The 23,037-nt window shown below is 32.9% G+C and overlaps 1 protein-coding gene across 1 annotated transcript in view; it reads left to right on the forward strand.

The window, feature by feature from the left end:
• LOC110023127 (protein VAC14 homolog) overlaps positions 1-16,430 on the forward strand; it is a gene marked incomplete at its 5' end in the record, with an annotated part of 26,943 nt that extends 10,513 nt beyond the window's left edge. Inside the window, 3 exons of the mRNA XM_020722378.1 lie at positions 9,662-9,730; positions 15,286-15,525; positions 16,078-16,430. Of these exons, the coding sequence (XP_020578037.1) occupies positions 9,662-9,730; positions 15,286-15,525; positions 16,078-16,095 (327 nt within the window). The remainder of the gene's footprint in view (positions 1-9,661; positions 9,731-15,285; positions 15,526-16,077) is intronic.
• Positions 16,431-23,037: the final 6,607 nt, after the last annotated feature.

Consider the following 23,037-nt stretch of genomic DNA (forward strand, 5'->3'; position numbering starts at 1 on the left):
ACTCATTACTTCCAATACCCCACTGCTGGCACATTGTTATAGCAAATATATCAGATATTCTTGAGTCGTTACTAAAATATGTATTTCGTGCAGGTAAGTATTATCTAGTTGACGCCGGATATCCTTTACAAAAGGGTTATCTAAAGCCTTATGCCGACACGAAGTACCACATTCCGGACTTCGAGAGGTCAAGCGGGGTTGCACGTGGTAGAAAAGAAATTTTTAACAAACGACACTCCTTTTTACGTGGTGTCATTGAGAGGTCATTCGGGGTATGGAAGAAGAAGGTGATATTACGTGACATGTCAACCTACCCATTTCCGAAGCAAGCAAAAATAGTTATGAAATGGCTCTGCATAACTACATACGACGACACCATTCACGCTCCGATGAGGATTTTGCATCTGTAGATGAAAACTTGTATCATATTCCACAAGAAGCATTTGAATTTCATGTCGACCGTCCCATACCCCAGGATGAATCAGAACATTCTTACAGGCGTGAAGGTGAAGGTGCAAGGGAAATGACGACATTGTGAAACCAGATAGCGGACGAAATTGTGCGACCATGACACTGCTTCTCGTGGGTGCAGTTGCTGTATAGCGAAGTTCAAAGTCAGTTTTTTGAAATAACAATTTTTTGTATTTTGGCGAAGTTCAAAGTCAGTTTTTCAAAAAAAAACAATTTTTTGTAGTTTGTCGAAGTTGAAAGTCTCTTTTTGTTAACCTTTTTTGCATAGTTGTTGAATCTTCTGTATATTAATGCATATTGATGCAAGAGCAGGATTTAAACTTGAGACTCTTGCAATCAGGATAAGTTGCTTATCAGCAGAAGCTGGATAAGCTGCAGCTGCCCCAAACAAACCCTAAGAGATTTGTGACATTCGTTTGGCCTGCGAACCTTTTATATGTGACCGCCAAGTTCCCTTACCTAATATAAAGATTAAGTAGGGTTTATTTTACCTGGGTTCCAAGTTCTGTATAGAGGCAAATCCCTATAGTTAATTACATACCAAATGACGGGGTCACTTGAAAAAATTCTCGATAATGATCAGAGTTACTATTCTTCAAGAATTCAAGGTTTAGGTTTTCATGGTAGGAGGCGAAAAAATAAGTGAGAGTGGCTCAAATAGGAACAATTATTTTTAGAAGTCTAAAAGGAGGAAAAGGTAGGGGATGTCACAGATCCTGAGGAGAACCCTCAGTGACTTTCCAAAATATCTTAATGTGTGACAGAGTTTTAGAGACGATGTTATTTACGTGTTTGATTCTGCCAATTTTATTATTGGAGACTTACATTTGCATCAAATACCTGCAGAGATAAGAGGGTTTACGTCGTGTCACACGCCAACCTCGGAACTTAAGGCGAATTAGAACTTACGCTGCACAACATGGTTGTACAAAAGTCTAAAGAGGGTGTGAGGATTTACGTCGCGTTGGGCGAGCCACCTCGAAGTTTTATGGGTTGTTATTATGCTAGGACGAGATAATGCCGAAGAAAATTCTCTTGTCGCTCGATTCAAGCTCCTCACCGTGATGCCCACAAAGTTGACTCCAAGCTCCTGTTGTAGCGATAACTCCATGGTTTAACTGTTAGATATTGATTGTTTATGTTTAACAGTTTTGGTGTCAAAGTTTGGTTTTGTTTTGTTTTTGTTTTTGTTTTTGTTTTGACTTCAATTTTGGTTTTTCATGCAGAATAACATTCGTCAGAAGCACAATCGAAAAGCTTGTTGAATTATGCTCTGGTAAGCTTTATGCATCACAGGATGTATTCGTTGAGGGGTGTCTTCAAATCCTAAATACACATGCTGAGGTGAAGGAAGATAGAAAATTTTATCTCAGTTGTGTTAAATTACTACAAGATCCAGTCCGTAGAGAATTTGTGAAGTTAGAGGCAAAATATCAAGTCGATTTCTTACGTTCCTTCATGGAGAACTGAATGTTTAGAAAGCTTGTCGTTTCGTTATCTCAAAACTGATTGTATTGTTGTAACGTGAATTGCTATTTCTTTTCCTAGCACTTCTTTTATTTCACTCTATGTTTAACTGAATGTTTTTACTAAAAACTTATTGTACTGTTGCATCTAGATGTCTTTAAATGTTTGAAGGTATTAAAATCTTTGAACTACTTTTGATAGGATGAATCCAGAACATTTGCACTATGTTAGAAAGATTGTGATTATTCTTACTTTGTTATATGACTACTACTTCACTTACATCGAACGATCCATGTATGACATCGACATGTGTTGGTGATAAATGGGTCGGTGAGTTACTACAAGGTCATCCGACACGATTTGCAAACATGTTTCGTATGACGAAAGAGATTTTCATCGATCTGCTCTACGAACTACAACACTATCATGGTTTGAATGGCTCCACTAGAATGACATTAAGAGAAGTGTTAACAATTACACTCTATATTTTTTCTCAGAATGAGTCGATTAGAGGAGTCATGAAGCGATTTCAACATTCATCGGAGACTATCAGCAAATATTTCTCCATTGGTCTGAATGCACTAATAAGTTTAACTTCTAAGATAGTTAAGTCTGAAACATGTCGTTTTTCAAGGTATATCTTAAACATCTTATTACTAACTTAGGATTGTATATGAGCTATTGAAACATTTTTATATTGAAACTCTCATTCATTAATTATTGAAACATTTTTATATTTAGGATTGTATATGAGCTATTGATGAAATTCACGTTGATGCACGTGTATTTGGAACCGACAAAGTAGCCTACATTGAACGTTGTGGTTCTCCCACACAGAATGTGATGACCATTTGTGATTTTAATGTGTTTTACATTTGTGATGACCAGATGGGAAGACAACGCTCATGATAGTCGTGTTTTAAAATTTGCAACAAGACGTCGAACTCATTACTTCCAATACCCCACTCCTGGCACATTGTTATAGCAAATATATCAGATATTCTTGAGTCGTTACTAAAATATGTATTTCGTGCAGGTAAGTATTATCTAGTTGACGCCGGATATCCTTTACAAAAGGGTTATCTAAAGCCTTATGCCGACACGAAGTACCACATTCCGGACTTTGAGAGGTCAAGCGGGGTTGCATGTGGTAGAAAGGAAATTTTTAACAAATGACACTCTTTACGTGGTGTCATTGAGAGGTCATTCGGGGTATGAAAGAAGAAGGTGATATTACGTGACATGCCAACCTACCCATTTCCGAAGCAAGCAAAAATAGTTATGAAATGGCTCTGCATAACTACATACGACAACACCATTCACGCTCCGATGAGGATTTTGCATCTGTAGATGAAAACTTGTATCATATTCCACAAGAAGCATTTGAATTTCATGTCGACCGTCCCATACCCCGGGATGAATCAGAACATCCTTACAGGCGCGAAGGTGAAGGTGCAAGGGAAATGGCGACATTGCGAAACCAGATAGCGGACGAAATTGTGCGACCATGACACTGCTTCTCGTGGGTGCAGTTGTTGTATAGCGAAATTCAAAGTCAGTTTTTTGAAATAGCAATTTTTTGTATTTTGGCGATGTTCAAAATCAGTTTTTCAAAAAACATAATTTTTTTGTACTTTGTCGAAGTTGAAAGTCTATTTTTGTTAACCTTTTTTGCATAGTTGAATCTTCTGTATATTAATGCATATTGATGCAAGAGCAGGATTTAAACTGGATTTAAACTTGAGACTCTTGCAGACTCTTGCAATCAGGATAAGCTGCTTATCAGCAGAAGCTGAATAAACTGCAACTGCCCCAAACAAACCCTAAGAGATTTGTGATATTCGTTTGACCTGCGAACCTTTTATATGTGACTGCCAAGTTCTCCTACCTAATATAAAGATTAAACAAGGTTTATTTTACCTGGGTTCCAAGTTCTGTATAGAGTCAAATCCCTATAGTTAATTATATACCAAATGACGGGGGTCACTTGAGAAAATTCTCGATAATGATCAGAGGTACTATTCTTCAAGAATTCAAGGTTTAGACTTTCATGGTAGGAGGTGGAAAAACAATTGAGAGTGGTTCAAATAGGAACAATTATTTTTAGAAGTCTAAAAGGAGGAAAAGGTAGGGGATGTCACAGATCCTGAGGAGAACCCTCAGTGACTTTCCAAAATATCTTAATGTGTGACAGAGTTTTAGAGACGATGTTATTTAGGTGTTTGATCCTGCCAATTTTATTATTGGAAACTTTCATTTGCATCAAATACCTGTAGAGATAAGAGGGTTTACGTCGTGCCACACGCCAACCTCGGAACCTAAGACGAATTAGAACTTACGCTGCACAACATGGTTGTACAGAAGTCTAAAGAGGGTGTGAGGATTTACGTCGCGCTGGGCGAACCACCTCGAAGTTTTATGGGTTGTTATTATGCTAGGAAGAGATAATGCCGAAGAAAATTCTCTTGTCGCTCGATTCAAGCTCCTCGTCGTGATGCCCACAAAGTTGACTCCAAGCTCCTGTTGTAGCGATAGCTCCATGGTTTAAGTGTTAGATATTGGTGGTTTATGTTTAACAGTTTTGGTGTCAAAGTTTGGTTTGTTTATGTTTTTGTTTTTGTTTTTGTTTTTGTTTCGGCTTCAATTTTGGTTTTTGCATGCAGAATAGACGAATTTTAGGTAAATAAAAGGTACTTAAAAAGTAAAATGCAATAAAGTAAGATGTTGTAAATAAACTGTAAAAGCATACCTGGGCATGTGCTACTGTTGCGTGATTAACATTGCAAGTATAGTATGATTTGTAGCAGATTTAAATAAACTTGTAAGAAAAATAAGCAAAGCGAGAAAACCCAGCCCGAAAGTTAGAAAAAATGAGTCTTAGAAAAATACGAATAGACAAAACAAAATCTACGGTCGCATATGGAAGACCAAGACTAGGTATAAGACATCAGTAAATGTGGGGGCTCAGAGCTGTACTGTGTGCTTCCCAACCTTAGGTAAGAGTTATCAACCCAACAATCTACGAAAGACAGTCCTTAACGTTAGTGTTGTCTTTCTGGTGCCCTTCCAAATCCCTCAATCAAAAAGTTTGAAACCCTCACACGCCTTCTCTCTCTCTCTCGATCTGGCCTCTGCCTGCCTCTATGACTTTCGAAGACGTTCTTTTGGGAAAGTTGGTTTTGTTCCTCCTTACAAGGTTGAAATGCTTGCTTCATTTCCTTCTCTTTCGTGTCCCCCGCGTTTTATTATTCATTTGTCGAGGAGACAGAAACACTTAACTATGAGGCGTTACAATCTTCCAAACTTATAAAAATTTCGTCTTCGAAATTTAAAATTTCCCATAAGCCACTTCTCATTTTAGATAACCCATGAATTATTCATAAATTTTTATGAAGAAGTCTATATCTCAATCCTTAAGATGAACTTTGGATACAATAAATCAAAAGACTGATATAAGATAACTCAACTAGACTCGCTCATTATTTGTCGTAAGATAAAATAACAACGATAACATCATAATTAAAGCAACTTAAACGTAACTAAAAGCAACTATAACAACTGTAGATGACACACAATCACTAAAACAACAATACATCATAAAGACATCTCTAAAACATAAAATGAACATAGTATTCATTAGATGCTATTTGCTTCAACATCCACAGTAGTAGGTTTTTCAGGCTCATTATGAATAAGGGTATAAACTTGAGGTCGAACCGATTGTCATGGTTGATCTTGGGTGGGAGTAAAAGCTATTGACTTTATTTTTCTCCGTCCATCTACAGTTTTCTGTAAAGGCCCACATGATTTCTGGCCTTCAGTGTTCTTCTGGCTAAGCTATGGACAATATCTTGCTGACCAAGCTGATGGCATCAGTAGCATGTGTTAGAGTTATCAAACATTCACCTTTATGTTGTTTTCCACATTTGACACAAGTGACTATGATACTACGAGAAGTGCCACTACTTAATTTATCAGAATTGAACTCGGGATTCTTCCTCTCTGATTAGTTTACTTGCTCTCATAAAACTCTTCCTCTTGTGCATGTCTTTACGCTTCTGAGTGAGTTGATAATTAATTTCCACTCGCCTAGCCTGCTCAACGAACAGTGAATAACCATCAATTGCTAATAGTACCAACGGTTGTCTGATCAAATCTTTCAATTCAGAAAGAAATCTGTAACACTCTTCTTCTGTAGTGATTATCAACTGTGCCACATATCTTGATAGCATAGTGAATTTTGTTTCGTATTGCATGTTTTTTTTCTCCTTGCACCAACTTGACTAACTTGTCTTGTTTTTGTCTTTGTGCGGATAGGGGTATAAACTTTTCTCTAAAAATATCAACAAAATTTTCTCAACTTATTATCATATTTGGTTTGTCCCCTAACCTGTCCTGACATTACCCATGCCAACATCTTTCGGCCTCTTTATCGAGCACATAAGTGCCTAACAATGCACTCTTCTTTCGACCAGAGACACCATGCTATCTAGTAAATTTTCTATCCTTATCAACCAGTTCTTCGCTTCAATTGGAAGTTCAGTTCGCTTGAACAAAGGTGGGCGCATCTTGATAGTTGACTAGAGCATTGATGTTTATTGTCATATATTCAGAAGCCACTGTATCTTATGATCCAAGGCCTAAATCTCTCATTATTGGCAAGTTGGGAGAAGGATATATTATCTTGGAATATCACGAGGCTGGTGTGCTGTTCTGAATCATCCTCAATGATTTTTTTTCAGTACTTTAAGATGTTCCTTGGTAAATGGGTCAATCAACGCTTTAAATGTGGTAACACGATTAGCCTTTATCATTTGATCTTTCTTTCCTTTTCAAGGTTTCCAATCTACTAGTTTCTGATGGAGTTTCCAACACTTATCTTTGTGGTTCCCATTTTTCTTGCAATAGTCACATGTAGGACGATTCTTCTTGAACTTTGAGCTAGGGGAAGACTTATGAGAGTACAGAGCTAAGCTTCTAGTTTTGGTGAACTCCCATTTCCGGTCATGATAAGCTTATTTCTACTCTCTTCTCTTCTAACTTCAGCAAAAGCTTTATGGGTAGATAAATAGGTTTTATTCCCATAGTCCTTCATTTCATTTCATTTAATCCTTTGGTTTCCTACTAGGAATTTGATTGTTCTCTTCTTCTTGATGAAAGATTTATACATCACTACATCAAGTGGATATTTCCACGCATATTTCTCAAACATATCCAATTAAAGTCAATACTTTGTCAGATGTTGAGATATTGGGTGACGCTCAACTCTCATTGATGAAGATCATGTAGTTTGTTTCGATCTCAAACAACTTTGTTGTATTCTTAGTGCTGGAATAAGTTTCTCTTGCAGCCTCACAGATTTATTGGGCTGTTTTGTAGAGCAAGTATTTTTTTCCAACTTCAATAGGCATTGGTTGACCAACCAAAACATAAGCATATGGTCTTGAATATTCCATGTGCGATGGTTAGGATGAGTGAGCTAAGGAATTGTGCCCTATTCTATGAGATGTTCCTCTTTTCCGTTTGGACAAATGTACATAATACTGATTGGGACCATTGAAAAAAGTTATGAATATTGAGTTTATGTTTTGAGATAAAGGAAGAGATTTCAAGAATTGTTTGGATAGAATTTCTAGTCTCTAATTTAGAACTAACCGCCGGAGTATAACTGGATGTCTTTATTATGTACTTGGTCATAAACCCTATGCATGTTTAGGGTTGGATAAGGGAGTTAATTGTTGCTTGTTGTACGAATAAAGTCAACAGTTGAGATAAGGAGCATAGGAGGGCTTACAAGCTGTCTAGGGGGATTCATACGGCTGTAGGGATGGTTATGACTGCTAGACGACCGTTGCAGAGGCTATGGAGGTTTTAGGAGTGAGCAGAGGGCCTGCGGGCTAAATGGGAGCTAAGGTTTGTTTCCTTGTAACATGAAAGCTTCCTTAGAAGATGTAGATGATGACGTCAAAGACGACTCGGGATGCAAACGATGAAGACAGTTCAAAGCATTGCAGGCATTGCTCAAAGCAAGCAAATCCTTTGAACGAAATTGAAGATGCAAATGAAACTGAATGAAGCGGATGCATACAATGCAGATGAAGGTGAAACAGACTGTCAGTCATGGATGTCACAAAAGACGATAAGCAGAGATTCAGATGACACAAACGATGCCGACGAGCGAATTAGACATGACCAACCAAACCTGCTCGATACTATGAAGAAAAACTTGAGTGAGAATTCTTAGAATTTTTTTTATTCAATCTTCAACCCTAAGGTTGCATATATAGGTAACCCGTCCCTCCTAATTTATAATCTTACTAAATATCTCTAGCCTAAACATGGAAAGGAAATAATTTTGAAATAAATGTAAATAGGAAGAGAATAAAACTAATCAATGAGTTTTCCAAAATGTCTTCAATTAATAGGAAGGACAATTCTATAATTCCACAATTTTCAATCATGTTCAGAACATGGTTCGCGCATGTTCAATCTATGTTTGAAATCTTTGAATAGAATTTGAACATATGTTGAACATATCTTCTAAAAATTTGTACTTTAACTTAACATTGCTATTTAAGATTAGGATTTACTTATTTTTTTTATTATGTGATTTTGTGATTTATGATGATGAGTAAAGTAAGTCTCTTAATAATTTTTGGCATATTTATGAATAAGTTTTATTTTTTTGTGTTTTTTTTGCAAACTCGGATGATGTTTTTTTTTTTTGGTTCATAAAACAATCGCCATGAAATTTATTCATAAACTTGGGTTAAATATTATATGAATTGTTAGATTAGAAGGATAAAGAATATTATTTGTTATTGAATGTATCCTTATCAAAATTTTTAATTATTTTTGAGATTTAGGTTCTGAAAATGTCACTAAATATTTTTGTCATTTTTTTCAATTGGTTGAGATGTTGTGCATTTGAATCTAAACATCACTTTGGTTTTTTTTCCTCATTGATGGTTATCTTTTAATCTAGTAGCGTTCGAAAATGTCACTAAACTTTTTCTTATTTTTGTCATCATTTTTTTTTATTGGTTGAGATGTTGGGCATTTGAATCTAAACATCACTTTTTTTTTCCTTTTCTTGATGTAATGTTTCAATATGGTGCCCTTTTATTTGTATTTTGCTAATATTTAACGCATTGTTTAAAATAGCATGTGTTATGATATGCGCTATGGTTTCATGAGGACCTTTGCACTATGGCGCTTTGTTCACTATTTTCAAGTATTAGTACTATGTTTTGTTACTTTTTCTTTTCAACTGTTTTTACTTACCTATTTTTTTTTTGTTTTGCCATCTATATTGTAATGAGAAAAGCTATAATCCCAAAAAAAAATTGTAAATAATTATAAAAGCTTATGTAACATCATTTGATTAGATGGACCTTTTAAATTCTCCCCAAATAAAGTGCATGTTCTTTTCTCATTTTATTGGGCCTTCCAAAAAATGAAACTCAAATATTTCTAATGTAGATTTATTTGAATGTGTTGCAATACTCTATTTGTACTTGCTCCATAATTTTCTGACAATGCATTCTTCCATCTCATGCTGTTATAAGTCAGTGAAATGTGGTGTGTTGATTTAACAGTCCTGTGAAGTTGATAGCCATTGATTTATATATATGTATCATTGTCATTTCCATCAATTGATTCCTATTGGGCCTTCATTGCAGTCGATTCATCCCATATGTAATTTAGTTCTCTTTATTTGCAGCTTCTGGATCCGGGTAGATATCCATGGCTGTTGACGACACTTTATGGACTTTTGAAGTTGCTGCCTCAGGTTTCTCAGTAATTATGCATTTTCGTTTTTCTCAATGGTTTTTTATGACTCTTTAAGGACATAACGCGATGAGTTTTTTTGCATTGCTGAAATATTATGTGGGAAAGCACTTAATTTGTATTTAGATTCTAATGCCTTTCTCAAAGGAATTATACATTACTCTTCACAAATTGCCCAAAGTAAATCTACGCTTCTCTTAATTGCATTTTGATATTCCACTCATATAAAATGCAACAAAAAATTTATTTTAATTGTAAACATTTAAAATTTTATATCACTGATAGATTTATTCGATCTAGAATATAATTTAAAAGATGCTCCAAACTTCATCCAGAATAAATCACAAATAGTGATCTATTTTATATCAATACTACCATTTAGATGATGCTTGATGTTCTAAAAAGAATCCACCAAAAAAATCATATCCATCACACAACATGCGCGCGCCCGTACATACAAATGCGTGTATGAATGAATGCATGCATGCATTTAATGGTAAATGATTTAAATATCATGCATGAATAATAAGGTTGTAAACAAGCTGAGTTTGAGCGAGCCTCTGTTTGTGTTCAGCTCGTTTGTATTAGCGCGTGTTCGAATTAGGCTCATAAGAAGTTTGTTTTTGTCGGCTCAATATTGAATGTTTTGTTCAAATTTGTTCATTTTCGGTTTTATTTGCGATGCATTAACAAAATGAATTAGAATTTTTAGTGTGTATGTTATACATTTTTCTTTTGCAATCCCTCACCACTAAAACAAATGAGTTGTAGTGATTCAATCTTATATATAAATATATATAATATATTATTATATGAATATAATATATAATTTCTTTAATTCAAGCTAAAATGAGTCAAACACGATCGACAAAACAATTGATTTTTTGTGTTTGGTTCGTTAATTCGAACTTAAAAAATTTGTTTGTGTCCAACTCATTTACCTAGCAAACAATTCGAACACAAGCTACTTAATGAGTCGAACATGAGCTGTTCGCAAACAACATACTTTTTTGACGCCCCTAATGAATAGTGGTGTAAAAGTGTCGATTCGACTCATTAAGCAAAAGAGTCTAAACGTACATGTTATAGTTGAAAGTCTTTTTATTATTATAAAACTTGTATGTCATATCATATATCTAATCTTTTCCACTGCAAACTTTTGAGATGTTTTATTTATACTATTATTATTATTATTGTTATTGTTTCATTTGTAATTATTTAATAGAATTTTATTTTTGATTATCCCCTTCGCCGATCTTTTGCTTAAATAAGGAAGATTGATGGTTGATATCAGGTTTGCGGCTAGTCATAAGGGTCATGTTGGAAAAGGAAATTGATTTTTGAATTTCATTTTCATTGAAACTGTGCCCCCCAATATATCTCAATTTGGGCGTTAAATAAGCTGGGGTGGGCCAGGACGTCATCCTTAATGCATCAGAACTTAATTCAATTTTGATGAAGAGTTGAGTCGGGATGGGCTAACAAGTCACCCTTAAGTTCTCCAAGTTCAAACTTAATTGTATCGAAAAGTAAGCAATGGTTATATTAAATCTAATACTAGATTTTCCTGTGAAATTTGTGAAATTTGATTGGAAAAATAAGAGTTGGTGGACACTCTAATAAGAATAAGAACAAATTTTAATTGTTTGTAAGAACTAAATGGAAAGGAGAAAAATCCAAGGATATTAAGAAATGTTGTAGGTTACAATATGGGAAGTTTAACAATAGAAATGAGGTTTGACTAGCAGTATTAAGATAACATTTTGACTTTAATATATTTAGAGTTAGTGTGATTGCTATTATAATAATTATTATAAAGAAAAATTATTGACGTGGATGGTGCTTATGCTCGAGTTAGATTACAAGAGAACTTGAAAAGTAAATCTTTAGAAGAAATGGTACAGTTGTAATGTATACCTTTTGAAGAAATGGTAGTTATTATAAGTGATTTAAATTGGCATTTAGGTTCCAATAGGATAGGCTATGAGAGAATTGATGATACTTATGGAATAAGAAGATTAGTCCTTAGGAATAGGTTAATTATACTTAATTTTATAGAACCCTATGAACACATATTCTTAAATTTATTTTTTTGAGATAAAAAAGAAATGCACATTTAAAAGTGAAGAGAAGCATAATAATTGAAAAAGTGATGCTCAAGATTATGCTGAGTTTAACGAAATCAAATTTATCAGTCATAGAAAGAAGTTTTTTGAGCACGTGATGACATGTAGTATTAGAATATAATATCAATTTTAGAGAACCAATTTGATTTAATGCATGAATTCTATTATGAAAGTGAAGTATTGTTGAGATAATTAATAGAAAAGTACAAGAAATAAAGAAATGATCTTTATATTACCAAAACTTGCTGTGTTTCAGAGGAATTGATTTATTGTGCTTTAAGATAAAAGGTGTAAAAACTGTGCATGATGGAGCATTAAATAATATTAGGAATTGTTCAGGAGTGATCTAAGAGTTTCTAGTTGCTGTGAGTTTATATTAATGATAACCATTGAGTCTATTTTTTATATTACTTTATGAGGGATGTAATAAATGATATTTATTGCGAGGTGTTTTAGTGTGTGCTTTAAACAAATGATATAATTCTAATTGGTGAGATCCATATTCGAGATAATGTTTAGAAGATTGACGATTTAGAATTGGTAGGACAAAGGCTAATTGTATGATAAATAGTTTTAAAGAGCATTATGTTAATAATTATGATTCAATATTATTACAAGATAAGGTGATACTTTGTGTGATAGCTTTTAAGTATCTTGAATTTATTATATAGAGTAATATCAATATCAATGAAGATTTTTTTTTAAAATTAAGATCGGATAGTTAGAATGGATTAGTTTTTTCAGTGATTTTTGTGCGCTAACATGATATTATGAAGGCTTAAAGGTAAGTTTTATAAAATGCCAACTATACTAGCAATGTTATATGAGTATCTTTGTCAGGTTTTTAAGAAGTTATTAAAATTGTAATTAAACTTGGGTTTTGGACATGTAAAGTAAAGGACAGAAAATGTGTCGTTTGACATTTCTATAGCATCAGATGGTAAGGAAGGCAATAAATAGCTACAAAATTACATGGATAAAAAGTTATTCAGGATGATATGCAATGAATAAGTTTTACACTTTAGATAGCACTAATTAGAAACAATAAAAATTGGGGATTCATGAAGACGAATTAAGTTGTGGGATAAGTTTGATTATCATATATCTATATATCTATCTATCTATATATAAATATATATACAGGGAAAGATGATACTCAAGAAAAATAGAATACTATCGATATTAGAAACATTTGTGTTTTGTTGCATGTAGAAATTGATTCGATACTAGCGATAGGAATTGTTTTTTAGATCATTCTTGTTCATTTTTTTTAATCTATCCCACTTTTTAGATGATTTATGCAGTTCTATTAAAATAGAATCTTCCCAAAAAATAATTTATTAAAAATTATAATTTAAATAACAATTAATTTATGGGTGATTTGATTTGCCACTCAAGGACTGCACTGTAGTCATTATGTAGTTTCAGAAGTTTTAGCATTTGGTCGGATGAATTTCAAATGAAATGTAAAATTATAATATATTTATAATTAATTCTCTAGTTTTTTTTTTGAGTATTTGGAATTCGTATAGATTTGGAAAAATTTTAAATATGTCGTGTTATGTAAAGTGGCTCCGTTGGCCCCTCCTCCAGTTGTTGTCATCGCTTCTCTGTTGCCTCCTGCCGGCCGCCATTCACCTCCTGCCGGCTGCCGCCTATCTCTAGTCGCTGACTAGCATTACTACCTCCGCATGCCGACCATGTAGTTTACATTGATTTTATTTTTTTTCAAACCAAACAAGAAAATGTGAAGCCATACATTTATTTTATATTGAACCAAACAACTTCAAAGTGTTCCCATAGATATATCACAGTATGCCACTCCAAACTGATTTTTCTTTACAACTTTTCATGAATTATAACAATTAATTTATGCGTGATTTGATTTGCCACACAAGGACTGCACTGTAGTCATTATGTAGTTTCAGAAGTTTTAGCGTTTGGTCAGATGAATTTCAAATGAAATGTAAAATTATAATATATTTATAATTCATTCTCTGGTTCATTTTTTTGAGTATTTGGAATTTATTAGATTTGGAAAAATTTTAAATATGTCGTGTTATGTAAAGTGGCTCCGTTTGCCCCTCCTCCAATTGCTGTCATTGCTTCTCTGTCGCCTCTTGTCGGCTTCCATTCACCTCCTGGTGGCTGCCGACTATCTCTAGTTGATGACTAGCATTACTACCTCCGCACGCCGACCATGTAGTTTACATTGATTTTATTTTTTTTCAAACCAAACAAGAAAATGTGAAGTCATACATTTATTTTATATTAAACCAAACAACTTCAAAGTGTTCCCATTGATATATCACAGTATGCCACTCCAAACGGATTTTTCTTTACAGCTTTTCACTGAATTATAAATATACATTCATGTCGTGTTATGTAAAGTGGCTCCGTTTGCCCCTCCAATTGCTTTCATCGCTTCTCTGTCGCCTCCTGCCGGCTTCCATTCACCTCCTGGCGGCTGCCGACTATCTCTAGTCGATGACTAGCATTACTACCTCCGCACGCCGACCATATAGTTTACATTGATTTTATTTTTTTTCAAACCAAACAAGAAAATGTGAAGTCATACATTTATTTTATATTGAACCAAACAACTTCAAAGTGTTCCCATAGATATATCACAGTATGCCACTCCAAACGGATTTTTCTTTTTTCACTGAATTATAAATATACATTCATTTCAATCATTTTTTTGTTCAGTTAATTAAAAACAAGTTAGTTCTAATAAACTTTTTATTGATGAAAAATGTGCGAGTTATTTAGGGCTTAACTCATTTATTTGCTTTAAATTACAAAATACAATTTAAAAAGAGAAGAATTTATTAAATTTTATTATTTGATTGGGCATAATTACAAATTATATATTGACTTTAAGCTTCACAAACATCTTTTGAATAACTAGATTTTTTTTTTTTCATTCATAAGATAAATGAAACAAAATCTTTATTTTTAAAAATAATTTCTAGCAACCAAAAGAGGAATAAATAAATAATTGTATTTGAAGTGTGTTATGAACGCACCCATAATTCTTGACCCAAAAACACTGAAAGTAAATGTGAGAAATGGCAAGATAAGAAAGAAAAAGAAGCAGAGGAAAACAAAACGACATTAATTTTGTATTCATTAAAGGGTTGTTTGGTTTGCTAAAAGTAAAGCCGGATAAAAGGAATGCAGTGTAAAAGCAATGTACTAACGTGGTAGCAGAAACCCTTCAAACTCATAATTACAGACACTTCAAGATGATTACACTTGTGCTCATTGCAATACAAAAATTTTGCAATAAGTGACACCAACATTTATTCTTCAGTGTCGCTAATTTGCATTTTGACATGACATTATCATTAATATTTCATTATGTCGAAATTTTATCTGACAGTCGCCTTGCATATAGCATTCAAATGTTTCTCGTCTATTCATGCAGCAAAGCACAGCCTTCAAGATATTAAAAACTAGATTAAAAACTATTCCTCCGCACACCATCATTGATCAACTCAAACGGGATACAGAGATTCTTGAAGTCAGCCATGACCAAGAGAAAATTCTTATTGACATCAACTTTGAATCACGGCTACAACAGTTTAAGAAAATGCAGAACCAGCATCGGATGCATTCAAGAACTACGCAGTGTCCTGTGAGTTCTACATCAACCATGTTTTCACAGGTTAGTAACTTCACATCAGATTATAATGCATGAAATTTATAAGTGGAATGTTGAAAGAAAACTTTCAGATTTTATTACCCCTAGTATTGTTTGGCTTGGATCCAAAAATGCACGGTGAGACATACGTGGAGCAATCTAAATTATGGGAAAAAAATTTATGGGGATCCGTTGTTCTAGCAGAGGGATTATTATTTTTCGTGCTGGATATGTATTTACATTTAACACTTAAAATTTGATATTTACACTTGTAACATTTTAAAAAATACAACGATGGTTGTATTTTTGTTAATGATTTGAATGATATGTACCTAAATATGAATGTCTAGGTGTTTGATATATATAAATTCATACGAAATGTGCGGTATGTATGTAAATGCCCCTTCTTTTTAAGTTTATTTGATCAATCTGGGTTTTAAACTCATACGTTGATAAATCAATCAACTTTTGTATTGTACTAATCTCAAAACAAATTCAATTATTAAAAAACCTATCTCATGCTTCTTTTCCTCACCTCTAACAAATTTCTTTAATGTTTCCTTATAATCGAGGCAGATTCAAATATCTGAATAGCCGCGCCCGCACGCAGCCCATCCGGAAGTTAGCCGTCTTCCATCCAGATCATCCTGTACAGATTCTGGACAATTTCATCAACCCTGACTGCGCCAATCTTGACATCCCAGTTGTGTTCATTCAAAATAGTTTTCTCTTTTGTATCTTCGAACAGGTGTTAGGGAAGAGATTATGGTTGGGTTAGGATTAGGGTTAGGGTTAGTTTCATAAGTGAGCTGTTATTTTTTTTCTGCTCATCATGGCTATTTATATGCATGCCTGTGCCTTTTTTATTGGTTTTATTTCTACTCTTTCATGGTCGCACATGAAACATACATTGGAGCCTTCCGGAATTAATCTGCTTCTATATTTTTCCTTATTTTATTTCATTTGCTCTTCATTTTATTTTTGGGATATTTTACGTGCATACCACACAATTCTTATGTATTTACATATCTAGCACTTAAAGTTCGATTTTTACATTTAGAACACGGTGTTAGAAATCTGTGCAAAAAAAAGAGCTTTTCACTTTTAAGAAAAATTTGATGTCAAACATTTGAGGGTTATGCATGCAAATATGAAAGTTTAGATGTTAGGCATCTAAAGATATAAGGATTGTGTGATATGTATGTAAATGACCTTTTTTTTTGGGAAATTTACATACATGCCCCACAATTTTTATGTGTTTATATATCTAATAGCTAAGTTTAAAATTTACATTTATAACACTTTGGCTCTCCTAAATCTATGCATGAAACTTTTAAAAGTTAGTAGTTATGGTATTTTCTCATGTGATGCTAAATATTTGAGTTATGCATGAAACTTTTAAAAGTTAGTAGTTATGCATCTAAATATGAAATTTTAGAAGTTTGATATGCTAATTTATAAGAATTGTGTGGTATGTATGTCATCATATTTTTTGTCATAATTTGGAGCAGTTTTTTTTTTATGTTGAAAGATGATGCTAATGGAAGCCATGAATAATGCAGAGAGAGCTATCATTATTGTCCTTCACTGAGTCAAACTATGAGAATCCAAAACACCTACCTAATAAACTTAATATTAGAAGGCCCAGGATTCATGGAAAGAATGCTTCCCTTAACCCTATATAAAGAAGGATTTACATGAATACCAAAGGGATGAAAATGAGCCGAGCCGGCTCAAGCTCGATTCATTTACGAGCTCATAAGAGGAGCTTATCGAGCTCAAGATCAAACTTGAGCTTTTTTATTAAAGGAGCTCAAGCTCATCCCAGCTCGGCTCATTGGCTCGCGAGTTGGCTTGATTAGCTATCTCTAGTCACTTCGATCTATTTTTTGGTGAGTTGTCGTTGTATTCTCTTTATTCGACCATTGGTACTTTCTTGGGTGAGCTCATGTAAAAGTTGATTTTTTTTTTCTTTTTTTGTTTTTTTTGTTTTTTTTGTTTTTTTTGTTCTAGCTCACGAGTTGTATGTTACCGTTACGAGTAGAGCTTGAGCTTAACTTGTGCTCGAGCTCATAATTTGGCAGACAAGTTGAGATTGATGAGGGTCTTTTTTTTTTTGTTTTGGCTCAGGAGTTGGATTTTACCATTACGAGTAGAGCTTGAGCTCAACTTGTACTCGAGCTCATAATTTGGCAGACAAGATGAGATCGATGAGGGTTTCGTAGTAGCTCATTTTACATACATACCGCCCATTTCTTATGTATTCCCAACATCTAAACTTTATTTTTTTATATTATATTATTTTATATCAGATCAAAATATAACTATTTTAACTTTTAAAATTAAAATACATATTTTAATTTTTGGGTAAGATTTGCAAAAATTGAAGTTTAGATGCTAAAAGATTTGAATATATAAGAGTTAAATGGTAAATATGTGCATCTTTATAATGAAAAACCAACGTAGCCTCCTTGCTCGGTTATACAAATTCAATGATTTGATTATTGGAAAATTTACACAGGAAGAACAAATATAAATGAATTTAAATATCTAATATCTGAAATTATATATTTATATTTATTACTTTTTACCAAAAGAAATCTATGCATATTTAATAGTGATATTTTTATTTGATATAAAAGATTTGAATTATATATATAAATCTATAAAATTAGATATTAGATATGTAATTATATAGGAATCGTGTTGTATGCATGTAAATGCTCTTATTCTATATATTTTATCACACAATACTTGAAATTAGTTTATCTTTTTTTAGTCTACGCTTTCCACTTGCTTTGATTTTCAGACCGCCACAACAGATATTTGGGAAACTGATTTCTTTTTATTTTTTAGAAATTTCTGTTGCAGAAAACTATTTTTGTCAACCTGAACTGTTAAAATGGGTGACCGCCACCACAATTCTATTTAAAATTTTAGTAAATTGTTTGGGCTTACGAATGCCCCATCAACCTTCCAAGCTCTAATGAATCAAGTGTATTGTTCTTATCTTAGAAAAATTGCTATCATATTCTTTGATGATATTCTAGTACACAATGCTAATTTATCCATCCACTTTCATCATTTAAAAATACCTTTGTAAAATTTTACATGCACATCAATTATTAGCACAATGATATCAAAGCTGGTCCAAATAAAATCATGACATACTCCACAAAATACTAAATAATTACGTTAATTTTTGGATCTCTTTGGATACAACACATGGTTTATTTTACAAACTACAATTTCTTGGCAGCACCCTACAAACCTATTAAAATCAAGATAAACTTTTTGGGATATGCCAGCTGAAACAACCTTCCAAACTTTGAAATTGCTATGATAACAACATCGATATTAGCATGAACAAACTTTGCAAAAAGATGTGTCAATGAAACAATGCATAAAATAGTTGCATATGAGTAATTTTAATGCAAGAAGGGCATCTAATTTTAGGAATCAGGATGTGTACCAGTTTAACATACCTGAGATAAATCTTTTCCATCACAAAAAAAATTTTATAAGTGAAGACAATATCTCTAGGGTATTGAATCTATCATCAAGAAATAGATCCTAACAACTAACAACTTTTCACTATAATATGTCATATCAGCCTAGACTTTTAATTTGAGCATATGTTACAACACCTGTTATCATTCAGCAGTACAAATGAATCTCTATCAAGTTCTATATGGTTGATCACCTATCACTATCCCTTCTTATATACATGATAGCTCATCAATTGAAAACTTGGAAGTGGCCCTTACAAATACATTTTTAAAGATGCTTCAACAGAACTTATAAAAAAGCACAACAAAGAATGCAAATAACGGTTGATCATCATAGACGAGACATGATATTTGTGTAATGTTATTGGGATATGCTGAGACTATGACAATGTTACCAAATTTCACTTACCAACAAACGCAAAAAGAAGTTAGCCAAGAAAATTTTGGCTCTTTTTTCCCCTTCAACTAAGATGCTTCGGCATATCGTTTGGCTCATCTAGTGTTTCACATCTTAGTTTTCAAACCTTCTAAAGGAGACGTACCAATAAAAGAGGGAGAATTGTCATTTCTTAGCTTCCAAATCAACCCCTCAATCGGTCGGAATCCATTTTAGCTTCAAAGTATCTTCACAAAAAATGTAGTAAAAGACCACAAGTCTTAATTAAATGGTCAGTACATCGAATGAAGAAGCCATTTGCGCCAATTTTTCATACTCAAGTAAATCGTATCCTTCCGCCAAGCTTGCATACAAGGTTATTTCTAATGATAGTGTGGATGTTAGGAACTCACTCATAATTTTTAACCTAGAAATTGTAAAAGCTAAATATATGGTTAAATAATAAGGAGAAGTCGATGATTGCGCACAAACTAAAGAGAAAAAAAAATCAAGAAGCATAAATCAGAAAAAAAGAGTGCAGATCGGTATGGATAAATAATTATGTATAATAAAAGTTGTATGGGCACCATTAAGAATGATAGTATTCAATAATATTTTAAGCATCTTTGTATTAGATTATCAATAGAATAACATAAGCAATAGGAAGCTATAAAAACCATTGTAACTTGATTCTTAAAGAGAATATGAGAATACTTTAGTTTTACCCTTCTTTTTTCTTCTTGAAGGAATTTGTATCTAATCGAAGGATACTTCCCTTGTTTGAGCTCAAGTCTTGCTCTAGCAAGAACACATCAAAGCGCCAGTGGCATTGAGGATCTTCTAAGAATTGATGGTTCACAAAATATTCTCTTATCAAGCATGAATTCACAAACAATTAGTTAATTAAAAAATTTAAATTAATTTTATGACAATCTCATGTTTGATCTCAATAATTTTATTACCGATATGAATGTTTAGATAAGATGAGTGGAACAAAAACAAATGTGGTCCAGAAAGGCCAATATTAAACACTTGAAGTACATTTGAGAACTTCATGATATTACTTGAGTAGCCAAACAATCCCCAAAATTTATGTGTATGGTCAAAAGAAGTCTCAATAATAAAAATCTGATAATCTCATGATCACTTAAATTTGACATTATTAAAACACTTAAATATAAAAAAAAAATAATCTATGATTAAAAAATCATTATAGCCTGTCTCATACTTTTTTTAGATTATAGCTTAAAATTTTAAAATATCATCACAAGAAAATTATAATTAGCATCTTATTATTAAAATGAAAGGGATCTAAGACTATAGAGAACTTAAAGAGCATGTTTGAATATCACTACAAGCAACTATTTTTATTTGACTGTCATTTCTCAATCATTGTCACACGACAGCTAATACATAAATGACGTCACATAACCATCTCGTAATAATTGATTACACTTGAATGTCATCATACTCTACTAATTCTTCAATAATTACAACAAATCTAGAAGGTAGCGCTCCTACCTATAATTCATATATCTTTAATTTAGAGAAAAATCATATTAATATAATCTCCGTACGATGGATCATTTTGATTATGCTAGCCCAATGATTTTTTCTAATTCTTTACTTTTCATATAAAAATTTTAACGTTCTTGCAACTATGCTTTAATGATATGTGTATTAAATGTTCAATCAAAGAAAAATACATAAAACTCCCTTTTCTCTTTTGCCACAAATATTCTAATACTAAACAAATTTAACACCTAATTTCCCACAAATTAATCAAAACAAACATTTTAAAATCAAATTAATAAAACCAATTCTATGCATACTTTCATTAAATATTATGCCCCTACAAAATTGATCATTCAAATACATTTTTTTATCAAAATTTTAAACTTCAAAGCATCCAAACTTGAAATGAAACTATTCATAATTAATTTTATGATCATCTAAATTCCATGCTTAATAGACTTATAATCGAAACATGTATCTCAACAAGACAAATTTAACACGCCCAAAACTTACTAAATTATAACATCATCAAAACACTACAATGCTAAAAATATATAATTTTATGTTTATAAATATCATTTACCATATTTGAAGCAAAAGTAAAATAATCCATCATTTAAATGTCAACATTATAAAATAGTCATCTTCTCCTAATATAGCTTTACATATAATTACAAGAAAAATAAATTATTTATAGGTATTTTTATTTATTGATTCAAAAATAGAGAAACAATCAACTGTCTACAAAGATAGCATTTAAAATATAAGCACAAATAAAAACATATATCTATGACTATCTTCTTATGTTGTGTATATATCAGAGAAGTGTTTCCATGAATCTTGATGAAATTTAGCAAATAAAAGAACAAGTAGGACTAAAGAGGGCCTGCAGGCAGATGACAAAGGACCCACAAGCAGATACCAAAGGGTCATTAAAGCACTAAATTAATAACCTACTTGACTAAGTGCAACCCTCCTAAATAGGAAAAATTATTCTATACGGACAGCGTATGCAGAAATGCTTGCGCCGTTTGATCTCCACCGTTGATCATCCATCAAATTTAAAAAAAATGGGTCCACCGAAATACAACTTTGCTCTGATCAACTGTGGAGATCGGACAACGCATGCATTTTTGCATACGCCGTCCGCATGGAATAATTTTTCCCTAAATAGGGGCTAGAGGTTTGACCAAATGCAAATCATTTGAACCAAGGACCAAGGTCAATAAGAAATAAGACTTTAAGAGTTGATCAACGTCAGTCATCTCATAGACACTCTTGAGATTCCTCATCAGGGACCGAGAACTAGCCATAACGCAATCAACAGAACATCCCAAAGGATCTCCTCTCAAGAAGTGATCTACCTAATAAATTACGGTGATTCACCATCTACCCGATGAGTAGCCTTCCCTATCGACAGAAATTCCTCATTGAGGGATCAATAGTCGGCCCGAAGACTATCAAATGTCAATCGGCAGCCCCAATTCAACATAATCGAACAAACTAGTTTTACCAATCTTAACTGATTTCAACCGAACAAATAATAAGATAAACGAGGCGAAAACCTATACACATGTAAAATACTAAAAAAATCACGTAACACATCCATTAAAACAGAGACAATTTTGTAATTTCATATATTTTACCCCAAACATCTATAAATAATGAGATCATTTCCTAAGAAAGGGTCAAGTAAGAATTCAAATTATTGTTCATTACTATGCATTTCTCTCTCTGCTTCTCTCTCTCTGTATTATATTCTATTTCTTGAGTGTAATTCACAGACAAATCAAGATACAACATATTGATTTATGTAAAGTAAAATAAATTTTTTTACTTATTTATTTATTTTTGTTCAAATTTAAAAACTAATTTTTTTACTGAATTTTGTTTGTATATGTTAAAAGTTTAAACAATTTGGTTTCATAGTTTTGCAGTTCGATTTATTATAGTTTCAGAATTAAATTTGGTTAAGTTCGATTTAAAAATAAATTTTGAATCAGAAGCAAATAGCATTATGCCCACACTTACCCAACGATAGCCGAAGAAAAGAGCCTCAAGAAAATGGAATTGGAGCTTGGGACCTGCATGTCTCGGATCAGGCCAAAACCCTAAATAGCTCAGCCTAACAAAAGA

Source organism: Phalaenopsis equestris, unplaced genomic scaffold, assembly GCF_001263595.1.
Source record: "Phalaenopsis equestris unplaced genomic scaffold, ASM126359v1 Scaffold000212, whole genome shotgun sequence".
NCBI lineage: Eukaryota > Viridiplantae > Streptophyta > Magnoliopsida > Asparagales > Orchidaceae > Phalaenopsis > Phalaenopsis equestris.